Source organism: Ptychodera flava, chromosome 13 (genome assembly GCF_041260155.1).
Source record: "Ptychodera flava strain L36383 chromosome 13, AS_Pfla_20210202, whole genome shotgun sequence".
In the NCBI taxonomy this organism is placed as follows: domain Eukaryota; kingdom Metazoa; phylum Hemichordata; class Enteropneusta; family Ptychoderidae; genus Ptychodera; species Ptychodera flava.
Genome location: NC_091940.1, coordinates 42,215,343 through 42,227,473, shown reverse-complemented (window position 1 = coordinate 42,227,473; position 12,131 = coordinate 42,215,343). Strand labels below are relative to the sequence as shown.

The following is a 12,131-nucleotide window of genomic DNA, read 5'->3' as shown; positions in this document are numbered from 1 at the left end:
CGTCATGATTCTTTAGTGCCCTGCCCTCACAATAATCAACTTACGTCATGATTCTTTAGTGCCCTGCCCTCACAATAATCAACTTACGTCATGATTCTTTAGTGCCCTGCCCTCACAATAATCAACTTACGTCATGATTCTTTAGTGCCCTGCCCTCACAATAATCAACTTACGTCATGATTCTTTAGTGCCCTGCCCTCACAATAATCAACTTACGTCATGATTCTTTAGTGCCCTGCCCTCACAATAATCAACTTACGTCATGATTCTTTAGTGCCCTGCCCTCACAATAATCAACTTACGTCATGATTCTTTAGTGCACTGCCCTCACAATAATCAACTTACGTCATGATTCTTTAGTGCCCTGCCCTCACAATAATCAACTAGTTGTTTCGTTCGGCTATTTAAAATGTCCACCCTGGACCACGGGGAAGCCAGGATAAACCCAAAAAAACCCCCAAAAATTAACCGATCAAGCAAACAAACAAATAAACAAAACTCCTAAGAAACAAATTAACAAGCAGTGGTTCAAACGAAAAAGAACACATAATAAACGAATAACAAATAAACCAAGATAAATCCAAACGCATAAATAAATAAATAAGTAAATCAATAAATAAATGTAAGAGAAAAAAATAAATTGATTAAGAATTGAAATAACTGAGAGAACAACGTGTGCAACATATTCTAAATGCGATGTCCGTATCACTACGCACTGTACTCCCACGGGTAGTGATACCGACTTCGCATTTTGAATATGTTGCATGTGTTCTTTGGTCGATTATTTCATTTCTATTCAATTTATTATTTTTTCTCATATTATTTAATTAATTACACTTATTTATTTGAGTTTATTTAAAACTTTTGTATTTGTTTTTGTTGGAATGGTTGATTGTTTGTTTTGTTTCTGGTTGGTTTTGTTTATGTTTGTTGGTTGGTTGGTTGGTTGGTTGGTTGGTTGGTTTTTTGTTTATATTTAGGTTCTGTTTGTTTATTTGTTTATCCTTATCCCCTTTGCATGGACACTAAGATTACAAAGCTTCCTGGTGAATGCAACGTGATAGGTGATCAAGGAACTGTGTTTACCTGTCTCTCCATCTTCAGTTGTATCGGCTTCTCCTTCTTTCTTCTCTTCCCCTTCATGTCCCTCCTCCTCTTCCTCAAGCCCCTCTGCTAGCGTCGGTAGGGCGAATCCAAGACGACTTTCGCGGTCTTCCTTATCAGGCGTTCCTATTTCCTTGACTTCTTGCTCTTGTTCGGCTTTACTTGTCTCTTCGTCTTCACTACTGCTTAAGCTCCCAGCCGACAGCTCCTCAAACTCCTCGGCTTCTTCTATCAGCCCAAGTGGACCCCTCAGGTCGGGCGATCTGAACATTGACATCAGGTTGCTATGTTTCTTCTTGTCGAGAAGATGTTCTTTGGTCCGCTTGATAGCGTCTGTCATGTCGTCCAACATGCTGATCATGGTGATCTCTGTTTCAGATTCAGTGGAGGGTTGTATAAGGAGATCGAAGTTGCATTCTCGCCGGTGCCAAATGAGTTTACAGTGAATGACGAACCTCGGTAACCAGTATGTTCGCAGTGTTTGCATCAAGAATTTCTGCATTGGCACGAACACATTGTTAGTAAAGATAGATATTCTGTCATCGCCATAGATTGATGCAGCACGGAGACGACCTGTGAACTCCACCCCTGTACCTACAATGCTACCGCGACGTTGCCTTCTGTGCTGCGGGGCTCCTTCACGTCTTACGGACAATCTCTCGAGGACATTTTGTCCCGGCGAATCACCAGTGTCTGGACAGTACAGAACGGATTGGCGATGAGAAAATAGAAAACGAAGATTTGTGAATACAACACTTAAATAACTCAGCACGCGGGGAATTGAAGATTTCCTTTCTAGAGTTAAATAAGACCTAAAGACCAGCTGGCCGAGACAAACACATAAACCTAAAGCAGAACGCCTTTGTTTTCAAATTAATTTGTTTGCAATGACTTCATCGATTTTGCAGAGCAAAATGATTTTTTTTAGCTGCAATCACCTGGATTGAAACTGTTTAAAACACAGCTTGGTGAATATACGTAACATGTATGCATAGTCTAACTCGATAAAGAGCATAGTGAATATTTGCAACATTTAAATAATTGCTGAGAGATGGTGCTATCACACCAGGTAATATCCGTTGTATCCCTTGATATGAAACAATAACAAGATGGACCAAAATTCAACTTCTATTCTTTTTTTTTCTTTTGCGATATAAACTGACCAGAAAATGCTACCCATTTAGCATTTTCAGGAAGCTCTAGCGCAGCCCCGCTTCTGAAATACTTCGACTGGATTTGTCTGAACATTGTTCTGTGCTTTTCAGTGTCAAACCTCGGCAGCCGTCGGAATTCTTCGGCATCTAGCCAAAACTGATAGACCTTGGAGCCGACAGTGCTTGATAAAAACGAACGAAATCGGCGCATTCCGGATACTTTGCCGATGCACTTGATGAGAAGTTGTTCGTCTCGTTTGAATTTGATGGAGCCTGAAAGAAATCATAACCTAAGTCAGTATCGATAGAACCTGGAGAAATAACGCAAGTCAGTATCTATCAAAGATGTGGCCATCATTACAAATAACAATTTATTTTAATGTGCAATTAATTAGGTCGTGCTGAACGCCTTTTTAATTCGTATGATTGTACCTCTACTCAGGTAATACTGATAACGAATCGATACACTAAAAATATTATCTCTGTGGCTGTAAAATCACTTTTCATCTAATCAGGATCTTGACGAAAGACAATGTTTTTAAGATGAAATTAAGACATACTCAAAATGTCTTCGGCGGAGAGAATCTACGAAATTCATGTTTCAGATTCGTTTGATTCTGTCAAGTTCAGATTTGATTTGACCAGTGCTTTGTTTACAAAAGCCATGCATTGAAGTGGGAATGATCTCGAAATAGAGCAAAATTCATTGCTTATTATCAGTAACTTGATCCCCTGGTATTCTGTGTTAGAAGACTATCATGCATGGCTTTAGTAGGAACACTAGGTTCTCAAAACAAATCACTGAACTCACTGTAACAAATGTCATGGGAACTGGTCGTGAGGTGTAACTTCGTTTTCAGTAAGTTCTTGCACAGTAAAAACTCAATGAACATGCTGGTCTTGAAGAACAACGGTGCTCTTTGCGTTCGAACCCACGCCATCAAGCGGATTTTATCAAGCTCCTGAAAATGACAGCAATATCAGAATAAATGAAGGTAGGAAGTAAAGGCTATACACGCTTCTACGAAATATATGAGACACTCCGTCATGCGTTTTCTTTGTCTTCTGAAAATAATTTTGTAGGGGAATACATATTTCAAATCGTGATAAGGTGTTTTGATATGTTCTTTGTTCATATGAGATTCCAAACACTGTATTAGTTCCGGTTGATATAAGAGCTTTTCACTCACATATTGACTTCGTTTTAATGGTGGGTCCAATTCAAATGACTGCGATGAGTAACGATAGATGAGTCGCTGAGAGAATACCTGTCAATCGTAGAGAGAAATGTAGGATCAAATTATGCAATGAAGCGGTCAGTTTTATGCCATTCTGTCATATTACCCTTCCAGGTAAAGGTAAGAGAGAGAGAGAGAGAGAGAGAGAGAGAGAGAGAGAGAGGAGAGAGAGAGAGAGAGAGAGAGAGAGAGAGAGAGAGAGAGAGAGAGAGGAGAGAGAGTAGAGAGAGAGAGAGAGAGAGAGAGAGAGAGAGAGAGAGAGAGAGAGAGAGAGAGAGAGAGAGATAGGGAGGAGGGAGGGAGGGTCTACGGCATTGTGTTAATTTCTATGCTTTCTTCGTGCCATCAAATAAGAAATAATAGGCCCTACATGTGATAAGGTTAGTTTTTTCAACCTTCAAATGTTTTATAGATCTCATCGAAATACAAGAAAAGTTTGAGACCACTCGATTTATCTCCAAACATATCGGTTAACATATTATTATATGTTCCATTGAAGAATGCGGAAATCTGCCGACATGAATAAATTTGAATCGTCAAGCGATCAACTTTCCTGGTCGGGGGAGGGGGAGGGGGCTTTAAAGCAGTTTATCTGTTTGACGTGAATAAATTCATAAAAAACACACAACTGTTCGTCATCACTTCAGAAGATGCACCAGCTTCGGGGAACTTTTATAGACATGAACAATAAGTGTTGATTTGCCACTCTGATATTCACGAAGTGTAGTGTCCATGGTGGATACGAATAGTCCTCCGCTGAATATTTAAGATTTACAGAGACACTGAAAAATAGACTACACCACTTAAAGAAAAGGTCAGGCTACGCCCCTCTCTGGATGCCCTTCTCTGCATCAAGGATGCACGTGATTTTATCGGTACAATTTAATGAAAGGTTACAGTACTTGTCATAAATGTGTAACAGTAAACTTCTCGATAACCATTTTTACACTACCCGATATATCTGGCATATCTGACTGTCCATCCGAAATCTACAATAATCTATTTCCTAAACTATCCAGCCGTGTTGAACTGCCCATCCCCGAAGATGAGGGCCGTGAAACGAAGTACATTCCAGTAGAACTCTGGAAATCCCCAAAGACAACATCTATTTTACCCGGTATGTTAATACCCTCATTTTCAAGAAATTAGAGCATCGGCTTTCAAATGAAGCAGCGAAATTCAGTTTCTTGGTTAAAGTGTTCATTATACATCTCCCTGACTTGCAACATGTAATCATGTGCAGATCAAAACTGTAAGTCATTACTATACATATCCACTTACCGGTAAAGAGAGAAACATGTTGAAATAATCGGTAAAGGTGCGATCACAGAGGAGTCGAGCAAACTCCGTTTCTGTGGGGATGTTACCTGATAGAAACAGAGAAACGAGATCGCATAATACCGTAATACAAAAAATGCTATTTTCTTAGCACCTTTATGACGGTTAGATATGCTTGACTTTTAACGATGTTCTAAGACGTTACAGATTGTCTAATTCGCTAAGTAGGCCTACATCCAGTATCCATATGTACCGATACACATTGAAATCCATATTCATATTGAAATCCACATCTGTTTTCCATATGCACTATCCCGAAGTTTGATTTGGAAAACACATCGCTAAAATTTGTAAATTGATCAACTTTGCCGGTTGAAGAATTTTGCATAAAAATTGCTGCGAATATCGATGATTGTGTATTGTTACCTTTATCATTGGGAATTGGAGGACGGGAACAGAAGTTATCCGTTATCATTGGGAAATCCAGGATGGCAACAGAAATTATTCGTTATCATTAGGAATTAGAGGATGGAAACAGAAGTACCGACCTTGCGGAATCAAACGCTCTATTGCAGGGTCCATGTTGTTATGACGCTTTGTCAGAATATTACAGTGCCTTCTTGATTTCAAAATATCATTTCGACATACTCGCACACCGTTGTAGTTAAACGTTGACGCACGGTCCCTCTGTCGTTGATGTGACTGAGGACGGGCCTCCAAATACTTTTCGCTTTCTAATTCTAATGGTCGATTGATTACACGATCATTGATTCAGATTATGAAAGTTCTTAAATTGCTAAGCAACATCCGGCCACCGAATCGTGGCTGCAAATACGCGCTTCAAGAATGAACGACTTGGCGGACAGCGTGTGAACTGAGACCGAGTGAGCGCAGCGAACGAGGAGGGGGATACCCCACTCGCGCTAAGCGAAAATTGAAATTTACAAGTGGAAATGGAGCTTTCTGGTGACATCTGAGTGTAAATGTTACTGAGACTCAATGGCTTTCTGCTCTGGTAATGAGAATGCACAAAGTACCTGAAGACTAAAACTCCTAGACCAAATTATAGACTGAAAGTTTCAGTCGTGTGCGGGTGCGCCGGAGCGCCCGCACACGACTGAATCTTTCAGTCTAACCAAATTACAGCCAGTTTCATGTCTCTTTGGTTTTGATTTGTTACAGAACAGGTCAACACCAACAAACTACTGCACCATATCCTCACAATCTTCAGCCTCATCCCCAGTGTTACTGCCACTGTTACTAGTCATAATCTATCATCCGAAAGCAAATTTATATCATCTTCATCACTGCTACATGACAGAACATGATCTTATCATGATCAGTTCAATCAAGTTCAACCAAACAGCACGTCTACAATTTTTAAGCATTGTCTCGATAATAAAACAACTTAATCAAATGATATGCATAGAACAATTGTTATTCACTGACTACAGACCGTTCTTCCAGCAGAATATGGCCCTATCTTGCGTCGTGAATATCGCGTCAAACAGACCACATGGAGACTGGAGTCGCTGATTTGTCAGGATGATTCACTCGTCAAAAAATTACAAATTGGCTCCGGACTAGTTGGTATCAGGCGAGTTGATATGGGGCTAGTTTGTATCGGGTGAGTTGTTTGGGTGGGTTGGAATTGTGAATACGACTGTATTTGAGCACGGTTGCACCACCCCAAGTGACTTGTAATATCAGTAAAATGTCAAATGGTTGATATAATTGATTGTTTCCACTTTCACACAAGGATGTGCTTGATCTGTTCACAAAATTACATGGTTGCCGGCGTTATATACCCTGTATACTACAAGGGTCCCGCATCGGTTAACTCCAATTTGATCACCTCTAAATTAGTCCTATGAAACTAATCGATCGAGTTCCTGAGATCAGAGCTGTCTTTATGTAGTAGTTTATAGATAGTGTTTCTGATATTTTCTATTTTTATGAAGTCGTCGGGTAATTTGCTCTGTCAAAGTGGGGTAAGCCTAATTCACGTGCCGCGTGCCGCGTGCCAGAAGTAGATGCATTTTCACTCCAATTTAATCCATTGATTCATTTTCATGAATAAATCGACATTCGGGCTTCAACGCCGCCTTCTAAATGCATGAACTGGGGACCAGCGGAATGACCAGCGAATTCTGTGCATATGCAGAAAGGGACTCGAGAGAAATTATAGGGAGGGCCAGTATTTTTCAAAATCACACTGCGCGTAAATTTGTAACATTAAAAATTGATCAATCAAAATTCTGTACATTGATTTTGTAGACCATATGGTAAGGTTGCCAAATGCGGGAAAATAGAGAAAAACTAACTAAAATTATCAGCTAATAGTATTTCACTTTGCCTTTTCGGCATCGACTTTGAGTGTGAATTGCTTCCGACCTAGCGATCACGTGAACGGATAGCGTATCCCGCATGTCTCCATCTGTAGCCAACTTTTCTACCTACACGCTGTGTTATTACCGTAACATTTGTTGTTCCGCATTACTTCAATGTACTTTCTGGTAATGAAAACAATAACTGACACCCTTTCTCAAATATCACAGTGATTCACCATCAGTTTGTTACAAAGATCGCGAAGGTTTTGCGACAAAATGCACAATTGTGCCGGTCTTTACATGCCAATAAGTTTGAATACAATGAGAACACGGCCGGTCGCAAACTTCTCCGCTCTGCGACAACTCGGCTCCAAGACGAAGTCAGCCTCTCTGTGTGTATGTAGAAGTGTCGAAATTGGTCAAACTCTAAAGAGTTTATTCCATCTAATTAATTTCTATCCCCGACTTTTGTGAGTTTGGCGTAACAAAGGTAGTTTTGAGATGGGTATGGTTGTTCACAGTTTACGTGACTGTTCTCTAATTAATATGCAAAAATGAATATTTGTCCGCATTTTTTAGATTATGCTTTTTGAAATTACGCATGTAAAAATGACGAAAACACATCTTAGTACACGACTATTAGTGTAACAATGAATACTAAAAGGCATATTCACGACTCAGAGTACAAGCTGCAAAAAACGGCCATGTATGAAACATTGATAAAATTTGTCCGCATTTCAAGCTGCGTGTCCGATGTCGCACGCGTACATTTACCGGTATATTTAGGCCTAGTAACAAACCTGTAACCGTGAATAGCGCTATTGTGGTGTTGCCTGAATATACTCTGGGCATGTATAAACGAAAGCAACTCCTAGATTCCGCTGTGTACTTGTGTCAGATTCCGTCGAATACTCTTTTTAATTAGGCCCTCCCTCCCTCCGTATAATTTCTCACGAGTCCCTGGCACGTGGCACGTGAATTAGGCTTACCCGTCAAAGTGACACTTATGTTTTGATTGCTATTTCAGAAACTTGTCGTTTCAGTGTTTGCTGCACACAAAGATATGGTTAATCTTTTTGTTTTTGCCAATTGTTTTGATTGGTCTTACAGATTCATTCAGTATCTGCTATACACTAACCTGAAGTTCAAACCTTTCATGTGTTTTTGTTGTTTCGCTGGATAGATGGCATGTCACATATTGTATTGTTAAATGATAAAAAAGTTTGTTGCGAACTGAAAATGCCTTTTGATTTGTTGTTTCGTCATTATGGGCATATTTCTACTACTTGTTCACTCATTTTTGCCTTCAGTGTTACAAGAAAATACTGTGAAAAGTGACTGAACTGCTTCATTGGCCTGTATCTGTTAGCTTACACCTAGATCTTGAAGGTATACTGTCAACTTTTCAAATTTTGCCACAGTTACCATGGAAAGAGTGGCCGTTTTTTAACACAGCGCCCTCACATGGGCATTTTGAATACCAAGGAGCGCCCCTTTGACCATATATGGGCATATTAAGATTACAGGTGACTGTATACCTTTAAAAAGCAAAATATAAATTTTTGTCTTGACAACCATGCTATAGTTTCAGTGGTTTACCTTATTTACCTGCTACATTCTAAATTATGTATATAGGAAACGAATAAAAAACGGACTTTGTAATTTTCAAGTGATCACAGATATAAAATTCATCAAAGGTGAGATGATCGCAACTTCCAGTTTAAGGTGTATATGCAATACAGATAGCTGCTTCCTGCTGGTTAAATCTCAAAAAATTCAAGATTTTAAAGATCTAATGGTCCGTCCCTAACAAAACTATGTTGGGAATTTTAAAGTAAAATGTCACGTGCATATGCAGTTTCTAGATCCAGGCTGCAGCCAACAAGTGGACACGTTTTATACCAGAAATGCAAAAATTACATACTACATTGTACTTCCATGGTGCAACAAAGCCAACAGTGCGCACTTTGACCCCAACCCAGGTAAGCTCTGTAGAAAACGTGTTTCAACAAAACTTTTGTTTGCAGACTTAAAACAAAAGCGTGCATTTCTGTTTTATTTTTCAATCTAGTCCTCCCACATTTAAATACATTGAACAGCCAGAAACTCTTTTGGGGTCACCTCAAACCAACCCAACCCAACCCCCCCCCCCCCCCCCCCCCCCCCCCCCCCACACACACACACACACTTCAGGACTTCAATACAAAATACGCCGAGGCTGCACTCACCATTTTTGACTATCTAATGTTCTTTTGACATTGACGTGTTTGATGCAACATGTTAGCTTTGCTTCAGCAGCTACCTACTTGTACATGTTTGGCGACCAACACTCACATTTAAGATAAACAAAAATAAAAGCCCTGCTGTATTTAGGATGTACGATCCTCCAATTCTGGCTACAGGCAGAGGCAGTTTCTTCATGCAACAACAAGAACTTCACTTCTTGAAAAGACTACTTTTTTCAAAAAATTTATTGATAAACATATAAAGCAAATGAGAAAGGTAGACCTTGCTGCCTGAATTTTACACACACACTATTAGTCGAAACACTAACAACTTCTTTAAAATGTAGTCACTCTAGTATTTTCCTGTGGTATGGTCAAGTAAAAGTAGCATTATGCGTAGACTTCTTGAATTGCTTTTGAAGTAGATAAATTGAAATACAATGATTTTCTTTAAAAGTGATCTAAGGCAAACAGGAAAACCAAAATCTAAAAGGAGAAACTCAAACAAAACTGATGAAAAACAGAATTCAAAAAGAAACACTCTGTACAAAAAAAAACTTAACAGTACAATAATAATAGTGACCTTTCAATAATTTGAAACTAAATGAAAATATAAAGGACACACTTATTGAGAAAAAATTAACAACACACTGGCACACCTATCTTGTCAAAGTCAATATTTTCAATAATTAACAAAATCTGGCAGGAGCAGGAATTATAAACATACTTGTTCGATTGGATTATCAAGCCATCTTATTATAATTTCCTGTTACAGGAGTATTGATTCATGTAGCAAAATACAGTCTAAGGTAGATTGTCCATTAGCTGCAGTTGGGATATTTAGGAGTTTACATAAAATAACAAGAGACTTCTCTACTGATATAACTCTGCTGTCAGTCTTTTTATGAAAACAAAGATAATAGAATCACTGCATCGCAACCAAACATCAAAGTAAATGAAAACTGACAAGGCTGGAAAAAATGTCATTTTTTCTTTGACAGAGATTAGTCAATTGCCGCTTAGCAGGCGAAGAGTGAGCTACCTTCAGAGATGCATTCTGATATGTACTGTAGTGTACAGACTACTGGTTGTGGTATTCCAGCATAGCATAATGAACTTTATACTGAACAAACGGACATGTAATTTCTAATACTAAGCAAGTGATTATGATAAGAACACTGATACATGTATCCCTGAGAAGCTAAGCGTTGAATTTCAAAGCTCTAGGACCAGTGGTATAACACAGAACTTTTGACATAAAAAGGGAAGAGAAAACTAGCCTCAAAAATTTGTATAGATTAAATTCCATCATCATTTAAAAGCGCCCAAATGAGGTCATCTCTGAAAAGTTAGGAACCAAATTTGATTTGTATTGAACAGTTTTTAGAAAAAAGTTTAAAGAAAATCAGCAAAGAATGAGATGATGTTATGTGAATTTTTTCAGAATTAAACAAACATAACCACAAAAAGATAATGTTTTAAATTTGTCTATGACTGGCACAATTTTGTCATCATTTAGATAAAACTGAATAAGTCGTCCTTGGGAGAATAACAAACCAAATTTGATAACTATGGGTTGAATAGTTTTAGAGACTAACATTTTAAAAGATAACGGAGAACAAAAATAAGAAAAAATTCACCAAATATTTACATATGCAATTTTCTCATAACAATCTGGCAATATTGATCTCCCTAATTAATATTGATCTCCCTATGAAGCAGCAGATTGAATTTCAAAGCTGAAAGAGAATTTCATATTTTGACTGCAAATGAGCAAACTTCAATTAGACCATTCCTAGGAACATGAACACCAAATATCAAAGCTGTCTGACCTGTGGTTTGGTAGCTTTTTTAATCATAATGGCAAAAATTGCCTTAAAAATACATATATATGTATTTTGTCACAATTTGAACAAATCTGACTTAATTAATCCATAGGGACCAGTAAAGCAAACATTTAAGTGATTGGCTACAGTTTGCATGAAAAATCTTTGAATGGGAAAACTTGATTGATGACAATATACAACAGACAATGGGCAACTTCCTATTTAATAAGCTGAAAGTCGCTGACAGCAGAGCTACATGTAAATAATGCAGCTAAACTTATGGCTGCGAAGTTGGATTTAATGACACAATGTACTTCAGACACTTTCTTGAAGCCTGTATTTTTTGTCAGGCAGACCCTGCTAATGGTAGTGTCAGCAGAATCAACACTCAATGCCATGTGCATTGTGAGATGACACAACTCCATGTGTTGTGTGATGTGTGATGACACAACGCCATGTGTGTTGTGTGATGACACAATGCCATGTCGGTAAAATGACCACACAATGTCATATCCATTGTGTGATCATACAATGCCATGTAGGTAGTGTCATCTTACATCGCAAACTAAAATCTCAAATAGCAAGGAAAGAACCGAATGGCATTACCTCCTTAAACATCGAATAAAGCAATAGTAACCAAACGGATAAATTACGGCTAGTTTTCAATCGGGTTCGAACCCGCAACATACGGCATCAGTCACCTAGCAGAGAGGCCACAGAGAGAACCGCTCAGCTAAATTTCCACTCCTAAAAAAGAGTGGTTCAATAGCCGGCTAAGTTGTTACATTTTTTTGACTGAGACCACTCCACACTTTGTAGAGTTCGTGAAGCACTCACGCACGCATGCTCACTATCACACATCGCACATACAAACTTTATCGAAGTGAAGAAATGAATTCATCGCTTTAACTGGGCGAATGGCATATATGGCATAAATAACTGAGAACATAGCAAAACAGCTAAATTTTACAAAAAC

The 12,131-nt window shown here is 38.6% G+C and overlaps 1 protein-coding gene across 6 annotated transcripts in view; it reads right to left on the bottom strand.

Annotated features, from left to right (window-relative positions):
- Positions 1-4,859, bottom strand: part of LOC139148499 (uncharacterized) — a 39,716-nt gene extending 34,857 nt beyond the window's left edge. For 4 of the 6 annotated variants that reach the window (XM_070719980.1, XM_070719982.1, XM_070719981.1 and 1 more), the window contains exons 1-5: positions 4,778-4,859; positions 3,449-3,526; positions 3,070-3,220; positions 2,268-2,531; positions 1,087-1,797 (exon numbers count right to left, since the gene is read on the bottom strand). In XM_070719980.1, coding sequence (XP_070576081.1) covers positions 1,087-1,797; positions 2,268-2,531; positions 3,070-3,220; positions 3,449-3,526; positions 4,778-4,795 — 1,222 coding nt within the window. In that variant the 5' untranslated portion in view covers positions 4,796-4,859. Of the gene's footprint in view, positions 1-1,086; positions 1,798-2,267; positions 2,532-3,069; positions 3,221-3,448; positions 3,527-4,777 lie in introns of those variants that run through there. The other 2 variants (XM_070719983.1, XM_070719984.1) reach the window with 2 other exon arrangements.
- Positions 4,860-12,131: the final 7,272 nt, after the last annotated feature.